We start from the raw sequence: 24386 nt of genomic DNA, 5'->3' as shown, positions 1-24386 counted from the left end.
TACAAGACTGGATTAAAAGATAATGGCTTTTTCTAGGGGGACATAACATATCCAAACCAGCACAAGAAACAAATGAGAGAGGGCATTATTTCTAAACAAAGGAGGCTGCTTAACATCTATAGGTCATTTTGTTAGGCTGATCTTAAATGAAATGGAATATTGGAATTAAAGAATATTAGAGCCAGAAGGGAAGCCATTCAGTGCAAAGCTGTTATTTTTGAAGAGAAAAATGACCCAGAGAAATGAAATGACCTGACAAGCTGCAACAGAGACTGTTGCTTGTCCCCATCATTCTTTCCGTCCTCTCCAGTGTTCAGCTGGTCACATGGCTACCTGCATCAAGATTACATGTTTCAGTCTCCTTTGCAGTTAGGTATGGTCAAATACAACTTTGCCCTATTTAGACAATGGGATATAAACAAAAGGTTGTGTTTGATGGCCCGGAAGAGTCTTTCTCCCCTTCTTCCTCCTTGCTGTTAGCTGAAATACTGATTTGATGGGTGAAGTTGAGTAGCCATCTTGGAACACGAGATGGAAGCCATGTGTTCTCTGGTGTGCTCAAGAATGACAGAGCAACAAGGTAGAAGGAATTTGGGTCCCTGAAACTGTGGATGACATGGAGTTCTGGACTGATCACCTTCTATACTTCTTTTATGTATAAGAGAGACAGATGTTTATCTTTGTGTAAGCCACTGATGTTTGTTACTCTGAGCCAAACCTAATCTAAACTTCTACATCAGTAGTCTGGAAAAATATTAATTGATTAGCAAGGACGATGGTGGAGTGTGGGATGGGGAGCTGGGCAAGGCCTGACTTCAAGTCCAAGAGAAAAAAATGCCTTAAATACTCTATGTCAGGGTTCCCAAATGCAGATCCACAAACCAGCTACATCACAATTACCCTGGCAAAGAGGTTCCTATAAATCCAGATTAATAGCCCCCTGCATTAGTCAGGGTTCTCCAGAGAAATAGAACTGACAGGGTGCACACACACACACACACACACACACACACACATACATATATGAGATTTATTAGTGGAATTGGCTCACATGACTGTGGGGATTGGCAAATCTAAATTCTGTAGGGCAGGCTGCAAGTTAAGAACTTTGATGAAGTTGATGTTCAGTTCCGCAGGAGAAGCCTCCTAGCCAATATCTAGAGGAATTCTAGATAAAAATACTTTTTGACTTCTGAAATCCTCAGTTCTACTTTTCAAGCCTCCAACGGATTGGATGAGGAGACTCCTCATTGCTGAAGGCAATCTCCATTGTTGACTATACACGTAATCAGCAGTAGATGCAATCAACTGACCAGTGATTTAAATCCATTTGTGAAATATCCTCACAGTAACAATCAGGCCAGTGCTTGTTTCACCAAACAACTGGACTACAAAACCTACCCAACTTGACACATGGAATTAAACATCACATCTCCTTTCATGGAGAGTTTGGTTTAGTAGGTATTCTTTGGGGCCCAAGAACTTATACTATAAAAGATCCTCAAGTAATTCTAATATCCACATATATTGGAAAATATTTGATCTAGAATTGCTCTTTCCTGGGGAAGTGAATCAGAGCCACCAGAAGAATTTTGCTTCTTTTTACCCCCAAAGCATAGATGCCTCTATGGGCACATCAGAGACAGTGAGAGAGAGAGGGAGAGAGAGATTGAGAGAGAGAAAGAGAGAATTCTGAAATCAGTTCCCAGGCTATTTGCATACATCTCTTTTTCTCCATACCACTAAGAGTCACACAAAGGTTGCCTAATAAACCATCCTCTCTCAGGTTAGCCTTAGTTCACACAAACCTACAGTGACATAAAAGCACGTAGCTGGCGCTTTTTTTTTTTTTCACAGATTACATCATTTTCTGTGGGAAGTTTAGTCACTTCCAATGGACATTACTACACATTAATGAATCATAAATGTATTCGTGACATAAAGAATGTAGCACATCAGAGGTGAGTTTCCTGATCCTTGCAGAGATCTGCAAGGTCAGCAGATGCAGTCAGCTGTCAGCTGATGCTGGCTTAATAGCACTTGGGCACACTAGCGGGTTCTCCTGGCAGCAAAGGTGACAGGGCACGTGAGAATGTTGCCAGAGGCAGAACGTGGCAGGCGCGAGAACTTCCCAACAGGAAAGGATTACACTAAGCAGCAAGAGCCTCTTACAAGAGCCATCCTTGCTGACATATGAAGGCCACTTGTGAGCTCAGCTCCCTCACCTTCTTCTGGGACGCTAGAGGAGAACAGCCCCCACCAGGAGGAAATCTAGGACTGACTGGGCTCTTCACAGCCATCAGCAGAAATAAAATAAAACAGAACCAAAGACTCATTTTGTGACAAAATCTGAAAATGAATGCTGAGGATAGCAAAGATCTAATTCCAACAGGGTTACTAACAAATAAGGTATCTGAGTCCAGGCAGTCATTTAACCTCTCTGGATTTTATTTTTATACCCTGTGCAGAATTCAAGGGGCTGAACTTATGAACTATGGAATCTCTTTTGGTTTTCAAATTTTATAGTTATCTTAGAACTAATTATATGTAGCTGGGCTGAAGGAAAAGCTGTTCTCTACCTTATTGATTACATATTTGCTTGTATTTTAAAAAGACAAAAACTCTAAATATCAGTATAAAATTATGAGACAGACTTATGTATATGTGAGCACATACCCTTCAGAACTAGAATTTCTGGAAACTCTTTCTTAGTTGCCTAATCCCCACCATCTCTGATGGTATCCTGTCATCCCTGCAGAAAGATTCCATTATACAAATATTTAGGCTAAGACTTTTAAACATCCATGAATGTTTATTTCCCTCAGCAAAGTAACATCGTCTAGAGGGCTCAGAACACATGGAGTTCAGACACTTATTGACGTGATAGCTAGGGATACTCATTAATGGGTGGTCTCTTAGACTTAATTCTATGCTTACTGATGATCTCCTGGTTTAAGCATAACTACAGCCAGAAATGAAACAAAACTTCTTTATTGGTTGTTATTATTTAAAAAGGGTTCTTGAGTCTATTCCAGTGCTCACTCCATTTTAACTCTCCTCCTTCCTCAGGTGACCAACTCGACAGCAATGAAATCCTTACTTCCTGAATCTTCCTTGAAGTCCTGCCAAAATGTGCTCTTGATACAGAGGACACTGTCTATGCAAAGGGTTTGAAAGAGAGATGGGAGCTCTCAGAAGACCCAAGACAAGTTCACAGATCATAAAGCCACAATGGAATAAGTTCCAATGGAATTTAGGGAAATGGGGAGGAAAAAGCTGAACTTACTTCATCCACATGCCCAACAGCTCCATAGATTGGTGCCATTTGTCCAATGAGGTAGGGGAATCTGTCACCAATCTCCTTCAGCATTGGAAGAAAACTGTTCAAAGCCCCTGGTTCATAGCCTGCTATCTCTAGGAGGATGTTTAGGATGGCATCATTGTGGGTCGAATCCTTCAGATGCTCAATTAGGAAAGGAATACACTTCTGAACTACCTACAAACAGAAAGGAGAGGAGGAGGGAAGAAAGAAGAAACAAAGTGGAAATTAATTAAATGTGTAGTGTTTAATTTCTCATTAAGCCAGAATCAATCTCAAAAGCATTTATTACTATATTATTATTATTTTGCTTTCTGAGCTCAACACATTCAGGGATTGTTACCCTCATTGAAACTCAAGCAAATATCCCAAGATTGGAATTCAAAATTTACAATATATCTTCAGAGGCTTCAATTCTCCCCACCCCTTTTTTTAAAATCTGCACCCTGCTGTTTGTTGAAGAGTGAAGTTTACAAAATGCTTAGATGCTGCTATATCCTCAACAAGAATGTTACATTTTCTCCAAACCACCATGGGAGCTGTAATTTAAAGGACAATGTAAGTACAGAAGAGATCCTTTTTTATTTTTATCAAATCCATCAAGTTGGGAAAATACAATTTGGAAATGTTTAATAATAAATGTAAGAAAGCAGGAAACAATTCCTACATTTTCTTCAATTTTCTGTTTTGGCCACAAAAACACACTAACATAAATAAAACTGTTAAGGTAAAATGATTTCCACCATAATCTCAATACTTAATATTTCAATCTTGATTATTAATGCTTTTATGAATATAGGTTATAAATCATTTATGGAATAAAACATCTCTGCTAAACACGGTCTGACAGGATTCCTGCCTTAATAATTCAGTCTAATGAAGAAGACATTCATTAAAACAAATAATAACACAACAAATGTGTAATTATAAATTTTAATAAATGCTATGCCGGTTTGAATATATTATGTCCCCCCAGAAGCCATATTCTTTAATGCAATTTTGTGGGAGCAGACTTATTAATCTCTTTGATTAGAGTGTGATCTCATGATTGAATGTTTCTATGGAGATTTGATCCCATCCATCCAGGTTTGATTAGTTCACTGGACTACTTAAGAGATTCCAGGCCCAGACGCTTGCTGATGCTGATGCTTAGAGATGCTCCAAGATGCGGACAGAAGGACATTTGCAGATACTTAACTAAGAGACGCTAGTTTGCTCTGGAGAAGCTAAGAGAGACAAGCCCAGAGACATTTTGGAGAAAGCCATTTTGAAATGCAATCCAGGAGCAAAGGACCAGCAGACGCCAGCCATGTGCCTTCCCAGCTAAAAAGGTATTCCAGACTCCATTGGCCTTTCTTTAGTGAAGGTGTTTTCTTGTTAATGCCTCAATTTGGACACTTTTATAGCCTTGGGACTGTAAATTTGAAATCAAATAAACCCCCTTAACAAAAGCCAATTCATTTCTGGTATTTTACATAACAGAAACATTAGCAAACAGGAACAAATGCCATGTAGACAAAAGCACAGAATGTTGTGAGAGATTGTCACTGGGCCCAATCTAGGGGTTGCTGTCAGAGAAGGCATCTCCCTGGAGCGATTTTCAAGCTGAGGTCACGGGACCAATCATCCTGTACTTGGGTTATTCCAACAACACCCTAACTAGTCTCTCTGTCTTCAGTCTTGCCCATCCAAATCCCTTCTCCATCCACAGCCCCAACAGTGTCCCTTCCCTGTTTAAAATCCTTCACTAATTTACTACTGTTCTCAAAATAGAGGCTCAACATACCTTTACTGATCTGATTCCAACCTTGTTTTTAGACTCAGTCTCTCACCCACCATTCCACCTTCCCTATCCAGACCCCATCACTTGTCACACATTTCAATGACACTGGGTTGTGTGTGTGTTTATAATGTTTTTTGACCTGCTAAGCTTCCTCTTATGTCTGAGATTTTACTCATTGGATTCCCTTTGTCTAGAATTCTTGTTTCTCCCAATTTTGCTAGACTAACTCCTACTCATTTTTGAAATAGATTAACTATTTCCTCAAAAAGCCTTCGTTGACTTCCCTCCTCTTCCTCTCTCAGTCTAGTGCCCCTGCTGAAGCTCCCATGGTACCGAGCAGGCCACACTTTTGTTTCTTGCCATTGCTAGTCTAGAGCCTTTCAGGCTGGACTGAAAGCTTCCTGAGGCCAAGAGTCATGCCTATTTCATGCACCATTGCATACCCATGCCTAGCACAGAGCCCGGCCAGAAGGTGAGGGCATAAAAATTTGAGGAATAAATCAAAGGTAAGCAAATCCGAATGATTTTATAGGGTGGATTTGAATAAAATACCTCCTCTACCCTATAGTAGTTGAATAGTTGTGCACAATATTTGAACATATATACCATTATGTGTCAGGTACAACATAACTAACAGGGATATGAAAGAAGAAAGTTTTGAGATAACTAAAATTATCCTCCATAGAGATTTGAAATTTTCATTTATTTCCTGTACATTTGGAGGAAGGAATACTGCTAGCTTCTTGTAAGTGGCATCTATGAAAGAACAGTTCTATAAACGCTGCCTGTGTATGCCCTTCAGGAGAAGCCCAGACAATCCCTGGCACGTGTGGCAGAAGTGTCAGCCAGCTGCTCCAAGTCAGGCAACATACTTAACCCGAGGCTTTCAGGAATGGAAAATGCTTATACATTTCCTCCCCTATTCTGCAAAATTCCACTTCCTAGGCCTTACTCTTCTTGTCCTATTCCTGTAACACTAAGGTCTCTGTGACATGTGCCTCTAGTCATGTCAATTTAATTTTTTTATATTAACCCCACCCATACAGCCAAAGCCACAAAAGAGTGTGCTGTGTCTGTTGCTCCATAGAGAAAAATAAAAAAGGAAAAGAAGGAAAGAAATAAAAATTATGGCAAATATATATGCCTGGGCACAATTGAATCCACAAAAAGAGCAAAGAAAAGGCAAGCTTTGAATCATGTGAACAAAGTAACAGCAGTTTTATCAACTAAACAAGAGTTGATTACTTTTCTGTGATTTCTTGATAACCTGAGACTTATTATGATGATGATAGAAAAGACAGATATTTCTTGATGTTTATTATCCACATCCAGGGAAAGTGCTACTTTGGACTTCAGACAGATTATTCTTGGATTAGAAGGCATTTCCTTTTAAATGTAGGATGTTTCCTTAGGCTGGTTTCTTCAGTGCTGCCTCATGTCTGAGAGAAAACCTTGTCCTGGCTTAGAGCAGAGTAGCTAGCAAGAGAACAGGGACATGGATGCCTAGTAGAGAACTAACCGGCACAGCCTTCATTCAGGCCATGAGTCCCGATCCACGGACTGCTGAAAGAACTTCCAAACTTGCCTCCTCACCTCCAATCTCTCTCCCTTCTGTTCAGCCTCCTCACTGCCACCAGAGTCCTGCAACCCCAATCTGATTACGTCAAGTCTCCCTTCAAAGGCTCCCCATAGCTCATGGCTGGAACCCCAATGCCAACGGCATTCCAGGGTCTTCACTGGGGGGCACATCTGCTACCTCTTCCTTGCCGAGCCTTCTGACCCACCCACTATGGACTGATCACCCACTGTGGTTTGAACTCGCAGAAGACCCTGATATTTTCAAAGCCGATCCCAAGTCTCTCCCCTTCTGGGAAACCTGCCCTCCACCCACCCTAACACAAGCAGGACCTGGGGCTAGAGTACAAATATGGAGGCCCCCACACCACACATCCAAATGTTCAGCAGCTGCATAAAAATGTTCTGTCCTCCCATCTGACAAATACCTTCATAACAACCTGGGAGTCCCAAATTGAATTTAGAATTTTGGGCTTCTTTAGAGGAAGACAAGATAGATGACCCCCTGTCCCTGTTCCCGCCCTTCCCTTCCCTTCCCTTCCTACCTCTGGGCTTTGTATGTATGTGAAGACCACCGTCCTCCCCTACGCAGCCCACAAACAAGAGCTCCTGTAGGCAGCCCTTAGGGCTATGGGGGCACCCTGTGGGTGGGGGCTGTCCTCGGGAGAGCAGACTCAGGGACCAGGCCTGAAGCAAGATAGAGGTGTTGAGGTAGGGGATTCCAAGGTCCCCATTACCTGGACTGTGGTTTAGGAGGCAGGGGGTGGATGGGTGGGAAATGGGGGCATGGCAGGAGGAGGGCCAGACCAGAACCCTCCAAAGTAGCCCAGCGCAGGGGTCCATCCCTGGCTTCTGTAGCCCTTCCTGAACAGAATTAATCACTTCCTTTCCTGTGTGTTGTTCACAGGTTTAGCAGCTTGTCATTGAACTGAAGTTGTATGGACATGTCTCATCTTCCCAGGCCATGGCTCCTTGAAGGTAGGGACATCTGAAAACACAGAACCTTAACGTAATTAGCAGCAAAGGACACTTAAATTCCTTTGTAAAGAATAAAATGTAGAGCTATTGTGTGTGTGTGTGTGTGTGTGTGTGAGAGAGAGAGAGAGAGAGAGAGAGAGAGAGAACACATGGGATCCTTCTTAATTTTAGTCCTCAGGCCCAAATTTCTCTTCCAATTAGTTAGGCTAGCAGTAATAATCTCCATTAATCTAAAATCTACAAAGTGATTGCCATTCTTTTCATTTAATACTAACATACTCCTATCATACTGAAAAAATATTATATATTCTGGAAACCATGGTTCTGCTTCAAAGACTGTTTCAGAAAGGTCTATATATTCCATCACTACATCTTCTTAATGGTCTGTAAATGGCTTTTTATTTTAAATAAATACCTGAACTGAGCACTGAGAATTGTCAGCCTGGAGGTGATGTGTTAGGTGCCGTAGGATTAGGTATATGGACAGGAATGCTCTATGCTGCTGGGAGAAAGTCCTAGGAAATGACTATTTCCTCTAGAAACCAGACCACAAAAGTAGTAATGTGGGTTTGGACATTAATCAATGGAGAGGTGGACTTGCCATTTTCTGCCACTCATGTCTGTAGACTAGGGCTAGAAGTTCACATCCTGGGGATAATAACAGATGTGCTCATATGTGTTGGTGAATTCTGTTTCATTTTTTGGCTAGATTAGAGCATGGCTTATGGCAGCCAAGAATACAGACTTGAGTCCCATAAGGGCCAGATGCAAAACTGACCACCCAGCCTTTTCCTATAAATGAACCTGAAGGATTCTCTGGATGTTCCGGCAGGGAATCACTACCCAGGATCACTGCTCTCCATATGGGTAGTTTCAGAGGGCAACGATGGAGAAAAGGGTACCACCTGCTCAGCCAGCCACCCTGGAGCTCACGGAGAGGTGCATGTTGAAGCCATGCCACTTTCGCAATCTCATGGACAAGCCACCTTCCCACAGAGAGCTATTTCCTTCAAGGCTATAAGTTGATCCTTCAGCCCTGGAGAGAAATGTTATGACTGGTCCTGGAGGTGGCTAAAGGGGAAGGCATTCGAGAAAGTATGAAACATTCCTGCATATCATTTTCATTGGAGAACCCTCAGCTCAACTCCAAGTTATAGAGCATCAGTGCAGCTTTTGTGCAGAAAGAAAAGCCCCACTTTACTTCAAATTTCACAGGGTCAAAACCCTCCTTATTTGGCTTCTTATTTCATCTGAAATTATAATTAAGTAGACTTAAAAGAAATTGAAAACCTCAGATAGTTTGCATTTTTTTATGGCAGGCACTTATTTCACTTCTCTCTCTCTGGAAACCCTTTCTCCATATTTCCTCCCTTGCTTGCTGTCTAATTAAGGAGCTGATGAGAGAGGAGGTGCATAAGGTTTTCTATATCTCACTGCCTGTGGTGCAGACCCCTGTTAATCAAGTGTGGGCTCCAGGGGTGTTGGCCACAGGGATTGCTACAGGAGGTGAGTGGGGTACTTCTTTAACAGGAAGGAAAGGGTGGATGGCAAACAGAGGTGTGGGCAGTTCCCCTGCCACAAATTCTTCTCACCTTCCTAGTTAGGATCCTGGCATGGATGGGGTCATTTGCACCACTCTGGGAGCTTCCTAACCCCTTGCCTCTTCATTCTTGGAGCCACACCCAGCACCCACAATACCTACAAGAATCTTCTATCACCCTCTCCTCCTCATTCAGTTCAATTCTCCTTCTCTTGTCTAGTTTACCCTTCTGATTGCCATCTCTGTCACCCTTCTACCATTTCCTCTGGAACTCCCATCTGCTTAACAAGCTACAGCTTATAGCCTCAACTTTTTAGTGTGTTGAGGTCAAAATACATCATTGGCTGGAATTAGACTAGGTTTCCATAGTAGGTTGGCTTTACCAATATGGCTGTGGGCAGGTATCTACACTAGTGTCGGTCCCAGATTTTCTACATTGATAGGTTCAGGGGAAGGAGGCTGGAGGGAGACATGGAAATGGCCCAGGTACAAAACTGGAGGTGCTGATAAAGAGGAAGGAGGCATGCAAAGCCACCTCACCAAATCATTCCTGATACCACCATTGTTCTTAAAATCTCCAACTCCAGCTTCTCCATGGATAAAATGAAAAGCCTGTTGTGGGGATAAAATGAGATACTGTCTGTAAAACATCCAGAACAGTGCCTGGCACTGGTATAAACTGGGCAACTAGCAGTGCCCTTTGTCCACCCTGCCCTGCCCACCGAAACCATCGCTGAATTCACCTTTCCAAAGCCTGTGTTTATTTTGTTCCTGTTCTCAGTCTACAGATAAAACAGCATGCAAGCTGCCTCCTTAATGAAAGCAAGTTTGGCCTTTTGGTCACCCCTCCCTAATTTCCATGGCACTTGGTTCCCAGAATCCACCTGCGGTAGACTGAATAATATTCACACCCTAATCCCCAGAATGTGTGAATATGCTGCCTGACATGGCAAAAAAGATGCTGCAGATGCAACTAATTTAAGAATATTAAAAGAGGCATTAATATAAGTGGATCCAATTACAAGGGTCCTTATAAGAGGGAGGTAGGAGGGTCAGAGTCAGAGAAAGAGATGCGGCTACAAAAGTGAAGGTTGGAATGAGGTGGGGCCATGTGTCAAGGAACGCATGTGGCTACTAGAAGCTGGAAAAGGCAAGGAAGCTGGTTTCCCCCAGAGCCTCCAGAAGGAAGGCAGCCCTGCTGATCCACTGTGGTCTCCTAATCTACAGAACTGTAATATAATAAATCTGTGCAGTTTTAAGACATTAAATTTGTGGTAATTTGTTACAGCAGCAAGAAGAAATTAATACACCATCCTATCTATACCTCCCTTACTCTGAGCCCAAGATTTTACCCCCTTTTAGGTTATCTGAATGATGCCTTAACTTTGCCCCTCACCCTGAACTCTTCTGTAGCTTTGCTTATCTTTCCTGCCCTTATTCCTTTCTTCCTAACTTCCTCCAGAATCTGGTTCTATTGTACATTTTCTCTCTGTATATTTTCCCTTATAATCTTCAATCTCTTTATTCTTAATGGATTTTTTTTAACCCTCCTTGGTTCCTCTAAACTTCTTGAACTGGCAGACCATGCTTACATGTCACTTCCTAACCTTCCCCTCTGTTTGCAACTCTTGACAATAAATAGCTGCCATCACTCCCCTCCCCTCAGAAACTGCTCGTCATGGGTTATTGTTGAGTCCCTAAATGTCAAGTCCAAGGTCAACTTCCATCTCTAGTCTCCTTTACTTCTCTAGACCTTGTCCGTATTGAGCCCCTTTTCCTTCTTGGAGATCACAACACAACTATTTTTTGGCTCTTCATGGTCTTCTCTCCCTTTGGTCTCTCTTTTCATGTGTTTATTTCTTCATTCAACATTTTTTTTTCTTTTTATTGAGAGCTACTACATGAACAGCACTATGCTAAGTGAAATACATGCAAAAATGTAGGCGCAGGTCCTCTGCTCCTTAAGGGGTTTACAGTCCATTGGAAGAGACAGACGTGCAAAAATAATGACAATAAAGTGTTTTGAGGGCAAAAGTGAAGATGTATAGTGGGTAGCAGAGAGGGCCCCAGTCCTCTACTTGACCTCTAGCTTTACTACTCAGACTGTGGACCCTGAATCAGTGGCATCAGAATCACTTGGGGCTTGTTGAAAAGGCATCATCTTGGGCCCCACCCGAGACCTATTGAATCGGAATCTCTGAGGGTGGCTCTCAGGCATCTGTGCTTTAACAAATGTTCCAGGTAGTTCTGATATTCTCCGAAGTTTGATCCTCAGTGGTCTAGGGAGCTCTTTTGTTGCCTCCCCCTCCCCCTTTCTGCTTCATATTTGTCTCCTGGAATCTCCTTTGCTGTCATAACTATACCTGTCACCACTCGGTGCTGCAGAGATCCATCTTTCCAGCCCTGATTTCTCTCCTAGTCCCTGGTTTTCAATGGCTCATGGAAATCTAATTCTCATGGCAAAGCTCAACTGTCCCATTAAACTTCCTCCTCCCTCTGTGTTCACTATACAAGTTTAACTCTCCACCCTGTCTTTCTATCCAATCACACCAGAAATTTCAGTCTTTTCAAACTCCTTTTCATTCTCCCTATCACTCTCCAGACCCAATCTTCACCATATCCAACCAGTTATCTTCTTATTCTACCTTAAAAATAGTCCTCAAATTGTCCTGGTTTCACTTCTTATCAATGTTTCTTCTCCTCACTGAACCCCTGATCCTAGTTTCTCCCTGTTCAGGCCATCTGTTACCTGTGTTGTTTTTAAATGCAGACTTGGGGATGCTATTCACTGTTTTTAAGCCTTTGAATACCGAGATTGGCTTGAATTCTCCACCAAAATCCAAACTGCTTTAGCATAATATTAATGGCCCTTCATGATCTTGCCCCAACCTGTACCCTGATCTCATCTCCTGAAAGCCTCCTGTGAAGCCTGCTCTCCAGCATCATCACTTCTGAGACTGCCTCCACTTCTTGACTGGTCTTTTGCTCCTCTGCTCCAATTGGCACAATACTACTCATTCTCCAAGATCTGGCCCTGTTACCACTCCTTTTGGGATGTTTTCATGGCACCTCTTTCCTCTTACAGTAGAGTCATTGCCCATCATCTCTGTTATACCATTTGGAGGACATTTATTGCTGTTTTATTCATTTTGGTTCTATGGATGTTTGAGTCCTATCAGATACTGTGCCAAGGCCTAGGATACAGAGGAAAAGAAGAAATTCCTTCCTGCAAGGAGTTTGCAGTCTTTTTTTGTTTACTCATGCATCCTGCCTTTATTTGAACAATTCGAATGTTGAATACAAATGTTCCAGTTTTTACCCTCATGTTGACTTTTTTCAAGTGGTGGGCATTGACATTATCAGGAAATGGAGCAACTGTAATTGATATAACTTGGAGCTGACCATTACTCTTTGCTATGCACATGTGTTTGTTCCTTCAGAATCCATTTCTCCTTGCCCCTTCACAGCAGCCTCTAGTTTCCATTTGGGTAGCCCTGCTTTTCGAGAGAGGCTCCAGGAGTAGAGCATGTGTCCTAATCAGAAAATATAGGACTTTTGCTTGGATATTGGTGGTGTTAAAAGTGGGAAAATCATAGTGCCTAGAGAGCCCCTAGCACCTATCTGGAGACTACAAGGAGAAAGCCTGCAGAAAGTGGAAACCAAAACCTAGAAATCAAGTCTGAAAAGACGGAGAAAGGGGAACTGTTCTGTTCACATTATTTGAGCCACTGGATCCAGCATTTGTGTGTGTGTGTATGTGTCACATGTGCTAATAAATTCCTTTTATTGTTTAAATCCGTGTTGATTGGAGATTATGTTACTGACCAATACAAGCACCCTAAATGTTACAATCTTTTACTTGAGTCCAAAGAAAGACACCTGATATGCTACCTATAAAATAAATGTTTGCTCTCACTATAGACTGATTTCCCCATAAATCAAGTTGTGTGTAGGTCTTTCCCCTGGCCCTACCCGAGTAATCACAGATTGTCCAAGTATTGCGTGGCCGCACTAAGCTACCCTACAATAGCTACACATTTGTTGTTTTTTATTACTGTACCCAACTTGTGCTCATTGCCTTACTTTTATGATTCTAGAGAAAGCATATGAGTGCTTTCACTTAAAGAGAGTCATGTAGAGATGCATGAGAGATGAAACCCTAAGCACACATCCTAGTCCCATACCCAGAAACATGCCTCATTGTATGGACCATCACATTATAATGTACTTTTTACCTCTGGATGTTTCCTCTTTGCTGCCACATGCAAAAGCCGTAGAAGATGGTACTGTTCGGGTTGCTCCAGCTGAGACATCAAGGCTAGGAGCTCTGTCCAGTGTCTGTCAATCGGCTGGGGCTGCTCTTCATACACCACAGGTAACACCCGCAACAACATGGCGTTGCCTGTCCCAGGACCAATAAAGGAAGCGATGATGTTATCAGCCCACAAGCAATAGAAATAACATGATTGTCAATGCAATAACCTTTGCACTTAGGCATTAAATAGCATAGACCGTTGGCCAAGTCTTCTGCTGAAAAGAACACATTATCTTATTCCGAAAAATCACTAAAGCATGATTTTAACTGATTTCAAAAAAGGGAATACTTTACAACATGATCAGCATTATTATCTAATGAAAATTTTTCCTGAGTCATGCACCATGGGGAAGGAGGAAAATCTGACAGTAACCAGTCCACACCCTTGAGAAGCAAGTGGTTCCGATAAAGCATTCCTGACGAGAAACAATATTTGGATGACTTTTAAATGAAAACCAAGTGACGCCATAAGCATGAACCTAAGTGAAACTGAACGCACCAAAAAATTGCAGAGGAATGTATCAACGTTCCTGAGAGATACAGAGCATGATTTAGACAAGTGACATATGGAAACTATGCCTTATTTTTATGAATAGTTTAAAAAGTAGCAATGCAAATTTAAATCCCCAATTTCTGCACTATTTCAAGGGACGTTTAGACTCAGCTTGTTTGTCACATATGATTTGCCTCCAAGACATGTATGGACAACTGGATTTAAATATAGCAAAATCTCGAGAGAAAATATTGCATAAGCTACAGACACTTACTATGCAAAGAACATATGGGAAACATCTGCTTATCACTTTATGGTATGGATTTTTTGTTAAAATTCTCTCAAGTACTAAAATGTCTCAGGGAATTGGTTTCTAGGGTTTTTTTGAGCAAGAATTTTCTTGCCTTTATTTACTTTGGCTTTGTATATAGAAGACATACGAGGAAAGAAATAACCATGGTGAGGACATGTGCATAGTTAAAGAACATTTAGACAGCTTTAAAGGAAAGAAGGCCCAGCATTTCCAGAATATCAATACCTAAATGTAATGAAAAAGTGATTCTGTATCAAAGCAAATTTATTTGGATGACAATAAATAATGAGAATTGCTTTTTACCTATGTGGTTCATAGAATGAGTCTCAAACATTTTGTAGTCATATGCTCACAGATTACAAGGTCATGGAAATATTCAGAGTCTTCTTTAAAAACAAAAGTTGCATCCATCAGAAAACATTGTTTCATTATTTTATTTTGCTGCCTGTTGGTTTTCTGTTTATTTTTTACTGAGTGCTTCTCCTTAAAGGATCAAGAAATTTAAATGTAATTCCCAATCTCAATAGAACACATTAGATCATAGAATTTAGGCAGACACACTGATTGGGATAAACTCAACTTTGTTATGACATATTGTTAACCATATTGCTGAATTTGTCTTGCTAATATTTTATTTAAAGCTTTTCTGTCTAGGTTTTTAAATGAGACTGGCCTGCAATTTTCCTTTCATATCTTGTCTTTATTCTTTTTGGTATGCTGCTTACTAGACATATAGAGAGTTTAAGGCATTCCTGCACACTCTATTCTCAGAAGCAGTTTGGGGATTATATGTTTTTTGAATGTTTGGTAGAACTCTCCTATCAACCCATCTAGGCAGTACTCCATACTTCCACTATATCAAACTTTAAGTTATGTAGTTTAAGTTTCTGTATCGTTAAGCAGGTTTCTTTCTTTCTTTCTTTTCTTGTTTTTTTTTTTTTTTTTTTGGCATTTGAATTATCAGCTACAACAGAGGTAGATTTATCAGTTATGAGAGAGGTATGTTAAAATATCCCTCTATGTATATGGATTTGTCAATTTCTCCTCACAATTATTTTGATTTTTGTTATATATTTTTTGAAATGATGTTATTACACAATTCTGAGATATCTTCCTGGCAAATGGTTTCTTTTATCATAATTTAATTATACCTTTCTCCTTAGAGTCTACTTTTGTCTGATATGAATATAGCTAACATTTTTTTTTCAAAAATATATTTTAGTTATGGAATATAAAATATTTCCTATAAGCCAAAAATGATGAAGAAAATAATCCCATAGGAAAGAGAAAAATGATATGTAAGTTTTATGAATAGCACTTGTTTGGTATGTTAGGTCCCTAGTTTTGTTTTGTTTTTTTACTTCCAATATTTTTAGTTCCTTATATTTTGTGTGTGGCTCTTGTAAGCGATATATCATTGGATTTTAAAAATTTTCCTATCTGACAACCTTTGTCTCTTACCTGGGAAGTTGAGTACATTAACATTTTTGGTGAATGTTGGTGTATTTGTATTTATTTTTTACCACATTATGTTATGGTTTCCTTTTATCTTGCTTTGGCTGTGTTTTTCTCCCTTCCTTCCCTGCTTTCTACTAAATAAGCCACTTTTAAAAATCAATTCTCTCTATTCCTTCTACTTGGAAGCTCTATTTCTTTTCATTTTTTTTTTTTGGTTGTCAAAATTGTAACATTCTTGCACTAAAAAAGCAGTTAATTCCTTTATCATCCCCCTGAACAATGAAAGGATCTTAGAATACTTTACTGAGCATAAAGGGAGTGCATTTCAGAATATTTTCTTAGACCTGCCTTCCAATTCATTAATATTCTCTTCAGCTTTGCCTAATTTGCCACTTAATTAATTCCTTGAATTTTAATTTCAATGGACTTTAAAAATTCTAGTACTTATACTTGGTTCCTTAAAAAATCTGCCCTTTTTGGGACGTCTTGTTTTTTTTTCTTATGTTTCCAGTTCCTTTCAGATCTTAAATAATTTTAATCATGCTTATTTTCTAGTTTCTAGCTGATATTTTTTAATAACTGAAGTTCTTAGGGTAGGGTGTCTAATCCTTTGTGTTTTCTGCTGACTCTCATTCATGGTGGATTGTTTCTTCATATGCTTCAATACGTTTCATTGTGAATTCATTTTTTTATGGTGACAGTAATATATATTTGAATCCCAACATGTGTGAGAGGAGTCTCAAATTCTATGGACCCTGGAGAGTTCAGTTAAAGAGAGGCATATTTCCCTCTCACTTTCCTAAGCTAGGGCAGAGTGTGTTTTATACCTATTGGAGTCCAAGATGTAATCCTCTGATAGTCCCAGCTTTATTTGAGGGTCTCACTTCTAATTCTCCACTGTAGTCCTAAGCTCCACCCCCACATGGTTATTAACACTCAAGCCCCTTGTTACTGAACTGATAGCCCCCCCATCCACCTGCTCCCACTTTCCATGCTCCCTTCTCCTGGGGACACCAGCATCAGCTCATGTGCTTATTCTGTTTTTTGGTTCACTCTTTATCTTTGTCCTCTGGATATTTCCCTCACTTAATTAGGAGCTCATTTATACACTTAAAGTATTTATTATTATTACAGTGTAAGCACATTTCTAGGTGTTTTCTGCAGGAGGGTTTTCAATTTACATAGAGCTCAATATATTGGCAGAAGCTGGAGTCCCTAAATTTACTTTAAAAATATGATCTTTGCCACTAAGTTTAGTGAAATTAACTATAATATCCACTTATTTCCAGGTTATGAAAAGGAGCATTTATAAAATGATTTTACTCCTTTCCCCCTGCTCTTTCCCATTTTAGGTTTTATGCAGTTTTGCTGGGTCCTTTATCATTTTAAAAGTGTTTATAAAAACATGGTTGCAACCCCTGAAGGATTAAAAGAAGATAACTTGGAATAGACTTGGCTTCTAGAATCACAGAACTTCTTACTATGTTATTTTATCTTGGAATCAGCCAGTAATTTTTCATAGTTTAGACCTGTAAAACAGCGCACAAAGGAAAAGTGAACAAAATTTTCTATACATGATTGTGAAACAATAAAAGAGAACACAAAATTCTGATATGGTTATCTTGCCTTTACACCTCTACCCCCCCCTGAATTATTTCTCCTCCTACTCTCATTCCTCAGCGCTACCAATTTATGTTACAACATCTCTTCCTCAGGGAGACAGGCGTAACCCAGTTTTCCCCCTCTCTCCCCCTCTGACCCTATTCCAGTTAATCAGACTGTACTATAAACCTTTGCGGTTTAAAATTGTGCAACTTCCACGCCTCCCTCGCCCTCCCCCCCAGCTCCCTCCCCCCCAAATTCTGGGGAACTCCCGTTCTCGCAGTGCCACCGGCATTACTCATTCATCCCCATTCAGGCTTTCCCCAGCGTTTATTAAGGGCTCTGGGCTCCTGCCTCTCACTCGCTCTTCTCTGCTCAGATCCCTCTCACTCGAGAGCCTCTTGCTTTGTTCCCTTCAGCTTGCTGTGGGAAGTCGCCGAAAAACTTTTCCTCCAGCAATGCGTCTCCCTGCGATCCTGTTTTGTGTTCTCTGGTCTACGGTGTCCGCCGAGAATTCGGATGATTATGAACTCATGTATGTGAATTTGGACAACGAAATAGACAATGGAATCCATCCCACTGAAGACCGTAAGTTCATTTTACTTGTTTCTCTGCTAACCATAACTATATATACACATTTCTTTCCATCTCAGTACTATTTATATGTTTTGTAGCCTTTGAAATCAGCTAAAATTATAGTTTGTTTTGCAAAAAAGAGAAGCACTGTAGGAAAAGGGGAGAGTGCAAGAAGTTATTTCTGTACCAGATATACAATGGGTCGAACCGAATGAAATCGCCGAAGTGTGACTGTTTTGAGCCGCAAAATGGCAATTTTATAGGGTCCACTTAATATAGATCTGAATGCTTTCTGCCCCACTCTCGTGATATTTACACACTGGATTTCCGAAGGTGCTCTTAGAAGGAAGGGGGCTGCTGAAGATGGGCTGTAACTGGGGACAACCGAGGGAGGTCAGATTTTTGCAAAGCCCACACCGAGAAGGCCTGGCGGGTCGGTAACATGTGTGTGTTCCGCGCTCTAGCTTCGCTGTGCGACTGCCGTCAGGAGCGCTCCGAATGGGACAAGCTCTTCATCATGCTGGAGAACTCGCAGATGAGGGAAGGCATGCTGCTGCAGGCTGCGGACGACGTCCTCCGGGGCGAGCTGCAGAGACTGCGGGCGGAGCTGAACCGACTCGCAAGCAGCCTGGTGAGACCACGCACGCCTGCGCCCCCCGGGGAGGCCAAGCTGGCCCGGGCGCTGGACGAGCTGCTGCAGGCGAGCCGCGACGCGAGCCGCAGGCTGGAGCTCCTGGAGGATGCCCAGGCGCAGCGCCGGGAGGAGGCGGGGCGCGCCATGGACACGATGCTCCAGGAGCTGCAGCAGACCCGAGCCGACCTCCGCGCCGTGCGGGACAGAGCGGCCCAGCGCTTGCTGCCTGCAGGTAAGGACGCGAGGCCGAGCGGGGACCTACCACTCCCTGATGGCTTTGTTCTGGGAGCGCACGATGCTGGAAGCCAAATCCGGGGGAAGCTTTCAAGGGGGAAACACTCACACAACCTCTATGTCTGCGTGCAGGGTCACAGAGTTCAGACACATCATACAAGACTGGTAAATTGGCTTAAACAAGTATTCCCCGGCTCTGATGAACCAAAAAGATAGCGGTGGAAGTAAACATCATAGTCTTGAAATAGACCTCAAGGGCCCCTGACACCCGATCCCACCACGCGTTGCAGGAGTTCTATTGGCCCCTTATAACTCTGACCCCTCTTGTCGCCCAGCTTCCCTCCGTTAGGGATTTTCACTTCTTCTAATTTTGACGTGTCTCTCTCTTTAGAGAAGCTCTGGTTCCCTGCGATATTTCAGGGCCCAGCCTAACTTTCAGGCATGTTTTCCAAACCCTGGGCCGGCCCCTCCTCCCCGCCTGTTTGCTGCAGGAGGTTTGGGGTGGAATCTGATCTCTTGAAGGGTCAATGGAAATTCCTGAGGCGTCCCCTAGCTGCCGGGGTCTGTGAAATTAGCGTGAGGATGGTGGTCTGAGGATGTGCGATTTGGGTTAAACCTTGGGCTGAGGGATCGAAGTCGGAACACTCTTTACTATATTTCCAGTACAGAGAATATTTTCTTAAAAATTAAGTAGGACTTCGGGGGGTGGGGCATAAAATCAAATATGCAGATCATCAGTGTAAGTGGTAAGCAGACAAATTATAATTATGTGGCTATTTTAATGGAATGAAATTTCCTGTGTTTTGCAAAATGTGTAAAGTCATTGTACATACAATGTACCCAAAAAATCTGAAGAATTACCCCAATTTTCATCTTCACCTCTATATACTAGATAGGGCAGAAGACAGATGTATTTCTGAACTCTAAAATGTTTATTTCTTAGTACATCCAATAGTATTTTTACTCATACTCTTTGATTTCTCCTTTCTTGGTCTCCTGCCAGCTTGGCTCCTAAGGGATTCCTAATCATACTGTCATCGGCCTCCTAAGAAACTGGTTTTCATTCTGTTTGGTCTTTGATAATATAATTAGAAAAACCTATTAGTTAAAGAGCTATTGCATGAGAGAAATTTTGACATTTAAAAGAGGTATCATAGTCTCAATCACTAGTCCCTAAAAGAAGCCCACAAAAAAACTGCCAGCATGCAATTCCATGCCATGAATTCTTATAGCCAGTGCAGCCTAGGGTGGAAGCTGGGTCGGGCCAGAGTCACAATCAAGGAATGCTTTGGAATGCAATCCTGACTGCTTGGGCTTATTTAAACAGGAAACCAGTTAATTAGATTGCATTATGCACCCTATTGAACACTAGTTTACGGAAAATTTCAGAGAATATCTCAAATGCCCATGAATTTGGTAACTTTTGTTCCATAATCTTTATTTTATTTAATTAACAAAGCTAGAGAAAATCCCCATACCAATTTCATTTGAAAAAGGAATCCATGTCTCATTAAAAATTGATTTTTAAAAATCTTGAAAATTCAAACTATTCAGTGATAAAGTTAATAGCAAAAAGTGACAGGACCAGTTTTGTGCTTTAATAATGTAGCCACTTTTACGTGATTTTCTGCTTCTCAATATTTTCTTTGGCTGTTACTGAAGGAAAATGCCCATGTGCATGTAATTTTTTCCGGACAGAGTCTTGCCCGGAGCCTCATGCAGGCGTTTAACATATTCATCACATTTTTCATGGCTTCTGGTTTCTGTAATTTCTGTCCATCCCTAGTTAATCTTATGCTCTATGAACTTGCTTTTCTGTTAGTTTTTGCTTTTATATATGGTAATTTTTTACACTTTCATAAAGTGAATACCTAGGTTGTTTTCTTTCTAATTTTTTCTTTATTTAGGCTTTCATATATGAAGTTTGCATAAAGTAGAGCTCACCTGTTGAAAGTTTTAGTGCCACCTTATCCAAAGATACCTCAAAGGTCTTCACCTCAGCATCTCCAGCTTCTTGATAGACTTTGAGATGGACAGAGGTGGGAATTTACTGAGTGCCAAACTCCAAGACTGAAAAGTCCCTCCTAAGTGTTCTTTGCCAGAAACATGTTCTCCACCATGCCCCTTGGAAGAATTTACTTCCAGTAAAGGCTTTCTGTTAGTACTTAAATTGTATGTATAGCATATGGGCCATGTGAGGGTTTTTAAGGATATCCTTAGACTACTTCGAGCTTTTCTTGCATGCCACTTACTTGTTGCTTACAGCCTTGCAGACTGTTGAAACAGAATTGAAGGGCCTTTTATAGATAATACTAAAGCCTAGAGAGATCATGAGGGTCATCAAAAGCTGCATGGCTCATTTGCAGCAAAACAAACTGAATGCCAGTTCTCCTGGCCAAATCCAGGTTTTCTCCAACTCCTAAGAGGCAATGTTATGTGGTGGCCTCTCCAGTCAGACTGCCAAAGTTCAGAGCCCAGTTTGCCACTCACCAGCTATGTAGCTAGAGACAAATTACTTCGTTCACTGTGCCTCATTTTTCTCATCTGTAAAATGGAGGTAAGACTATCTCTTAGGGTTGATGTGTGGATTAAAATGATATGTAACAATTAGAAAAGTACTTGGTAAATAGTGAGCAAATAATAAACACCAGTCTGTCATTATTATTATACATTGCTGCCTTTCAGAGATGGTTTTCTATATAGTTTGCAAAGTTTATAAATATCTGAGGATGTGCTGTTTATTAAAATGTACTCAGTAACAACACGGCCATTTTTGAATTTTGAGTTTTGTTAAAAAAATGCATGCTGACAATGGACAAATGGGTGAGCTAGGACCATTGAACTTCACAGGTTTACGGAAGCTTGTTGAAGACAAAGAGGGAAACAGGGTTGGTGCTAAGTTCTTGGAAATTATGGTATCATTACCTGGAGTTAACTTACAGTGATCAATGTTAAAAACATATAAAAGAGAAATTAGGCTAATTAGATTGGGGAAGTAGCTATTAAAACATGTTTTTCATTATTTTGAGGGTTTGGACTATTTTGTTCCTCTACATGCCTTCTTCTCCAGTTAGATGCTTTGGTGAATAAGAAACTTGGCTTTCCTTATTCCCATTTTCTTTGCTCTACAGAGATTACACTTGAGGTCCCTCAATTCATTATGTGATACAACATATAATTTTCAAAGGGTCATTAAAATGCTTATGCTAAAATTCCTAAATGCCAGAAATTATTATTTCTGAATGAATTTCTATTTTCTCACATTCTTCTTACTTTATTGCTACTACAGATTGTGAAACAGCGATTTTATTCCCAATGCGTTCCAAGAAGATTTTTGGAAGTGTGCATCCCATGACGCCAATGAAGCTTGAGTCTTTTAGTGCCTGCATGTGGATCAAAGCCACAGACGTTTTAAACAAAACCATCCTGTTTTCCTATGGCACAAAGAGGAACCCATATGAAATCCAGCTGTACCTCAGCTACCAGTCCACAGTGCTCGTGGTAGGTGGAGAGGAGAACAAACTAGTTGCCGATACCGTGATTCCCCTTGGAAAGTGGACCCATCTGTGTGGTACCTGGAAGTCAGAGAAAGGACACCTGTCCTTGTGGGTAAGTGGTGAACTGGCAGCTACCACTGTAGAGATGGCTACAGGTCACGTTGTTCCTGAGGGAGGAATCCTGCAGGTGGGTCAAGAAAAGAATGGCTGCTGTGTGGGTGGTAGCTTTGATGAAAGCTTAGCCTTTTCTGGAAGACTCACAGGCTTCAATATCTGGGATCGGGTTCTCAGCAAGGAAGAGATAAAGGAGATGGGAGGAGCAGAGTCATGTCGCATCCGGGGAAATGTTGTTGGGTGGGGAGTCACAGAGATTCAGCCGCACGGAGGAGCTCAGTATGTTTCATAGGTGTTGTGAAACTCTACTTGAAGCCAAAGAAAGAAACTCATGTTATACATATATGCCCAGCTGGGACAGTCTAAAAACTTTAGTGCATAATGAGAACGCTTCAGACTGATGAAGGAGAAAGTTGAGATCAATCTTTATTTATCTTGGCAAAATACTGAATAAACAATTGAGGGAAAGACATTGGAGAAGGCTTTCATGGATACTGTTACTGGACTTTATGCCATGGTGCTTTCAGATTAATGCCGTATCTTTGTCAGATAAACTCTCAACTAATTAAAAAGGACTGTATTGTTGAACAGAAGGATAATTGTTTTACTTTCCTTTGGTTAATTTTGTTTTGGCCAGAGATGAATTTTCCATTGGAAGAATAATAAAATAACATTTGTTGTCCATTATTCATTGTTATTGGTATGTACCGTATTATGAAGAATGATGATAAAACATATTTATACTACAATGTGATTTAAATACAAATGTAGTTTATGTGTTATAATTGAATGTCACTTTTTTGAGAAGATAGTTGTAAAAGTTATATTGTAAAATGGCTTTGTATTAATTTTATTAAGACTATTTTTGTAAAGCTCTACTGTAAATAAAATATTTTATAAAAGCTGGCCTGTGTTGTCTAATTGTAAATTTAAGAGAAGTTTTAAAATTTATACTTTCCTTTTTTTCATCTAAAGCAGGGAATTTGTTTTCAGAGACTAATCTGTTATGTAAACCCTAATAGCATACATGATAATTAACATTTTTAGAAACAAACTGTAAAGTTGTTTTAAATTCTGGCTTCCTATAAGTCATTAGCAGGAAATATGATCTTGGCTAAGTCAATTCATCTCTCTCTGGGTTTTAGCTTTCTAAAAAAAAATCAAGGCATTGAGGAAATAATGATTTCTAGGTCCCTTCCCGTTTCATGAGGTTATATAGCTAATGAAAAAATGGCACTGAATTACCAGTATTCTCAGGTACACATGATGCCTGCAAGCAATGGCTCAGGACTGTTATTGGGGAGATTTGAGAATTTGGAAAGAAACACTAACCCCTGCTCTTAAAGCACACCATATTCTCTTATCTCTTCATGAAGGAGAAGATACTCAAGCCCCTTCACACTGTAGATGGGGGAGTGTTCTAGTTTGCTGGGCTGCCTAAAGCAGATACCATAAAATGGGTTGGCTTAGCAGTGGGAATTTATTAGCCTACAGTTTTGAGGCTGAGAAAACGTCCAAATCAAGGCATCATCAGGAGAATACCTTCTCCCTGAAGATCAGCTGCCAGTGATCCTGGATTCCTCTGCCACACGGCAAAGCACATGGTGGCGGCTGCTGGTCTCTGCCTTCTCTTCCAGGTTTTGTTGCTTTCAGCTTCTTGCTTCAGTGGCTTCCTCTCTCTCTGTCTGAATTTCATTCTTTTTTAAAGGACTCCAGGAAGAGGATAAAGGCCCACTCGGAATGAAGTGGGTCACATCTTAAGTTAAGATCCTACTCACCAAAAGATCCTACTTACAATGGGTCTACACCCACAGATCTTTAAGAACACAATTTTCTGGGGTTACATACAGCTTCAAGCTATCACAGGGGAGGTAACTGAGCATTTAGAGGCAACACCACAAATCTGCTTCTCAATGTCAGTGGGAAATAAGGTAAAACCACGATGATGATGTGTC

The 24386-nt window shown here is 40.9% G+C and overlaps 2 protein-coding genes across 3 annotated transcripts in view; one reads left to right on the top strand and one right to left on the bottom strand.

The window, feature by feature from the left end:
• VEPH1 (ventricular zone expressed PH domain containing 1) overlaps positions 1-24386 on the bottom strand; it is a 228866-nt gene that overhangs the window by 138570 nt on the left and 65910 nt on the right. For both annotated transcript variants that reach the window (XM_037841936.1, XM_037841933.1), the window contains exons 5-6: positions 13431-13597; positions 3287-3496 (exon numbers count right to left, since the gene is read on the bottom strand). In XM_037841936.1, the coding sequence (XP_037697864.1) occupies positions 3287-3496; positions 13431-13597 (377 nt within the window). The remainder of the gene's footprint in view (positions 1-3286; positions 3497-13430; positions 13598-24386) is intronic.
• Positions 17722-23309, top strand: PTX3 (pentraxin 3). Its single transcript, XM_037841945.1, has 3 exons — positions 17722-17964; positions 18417-18818; positions 22110-23309. Exons 1-3 carry the CDS (start codon positions 17835-17837, stop codon positions 22721-22723), a joined length of 1146 nt encoding a protein of 381 aa, XP_037697873.1. The 5' UTR covers positions 17722-17834; the 3' UTR covers positions 22724-23309.

Source organism: Choloepus didactylus, chromosome 1 (assembly GCF_015220235.1).
Source record: "Choloepus didactylus isolate mChoDid1 chromosome 1, mChoDid1.pri, whole genome shotgun sequence".
NCBI classification, from domain to species: domain Eukaryota; kingdom Metazoa; phylum Chordata; class Mammalia; order Pilosa; family Megalonychidae; genus Choloepus; species Choloepus didactylus.
The sequence above is the reverse complement of the archived record's forward strand: the minus strand, read 5'-3'. Positions and strand labels throughout refer to the sequence as shown.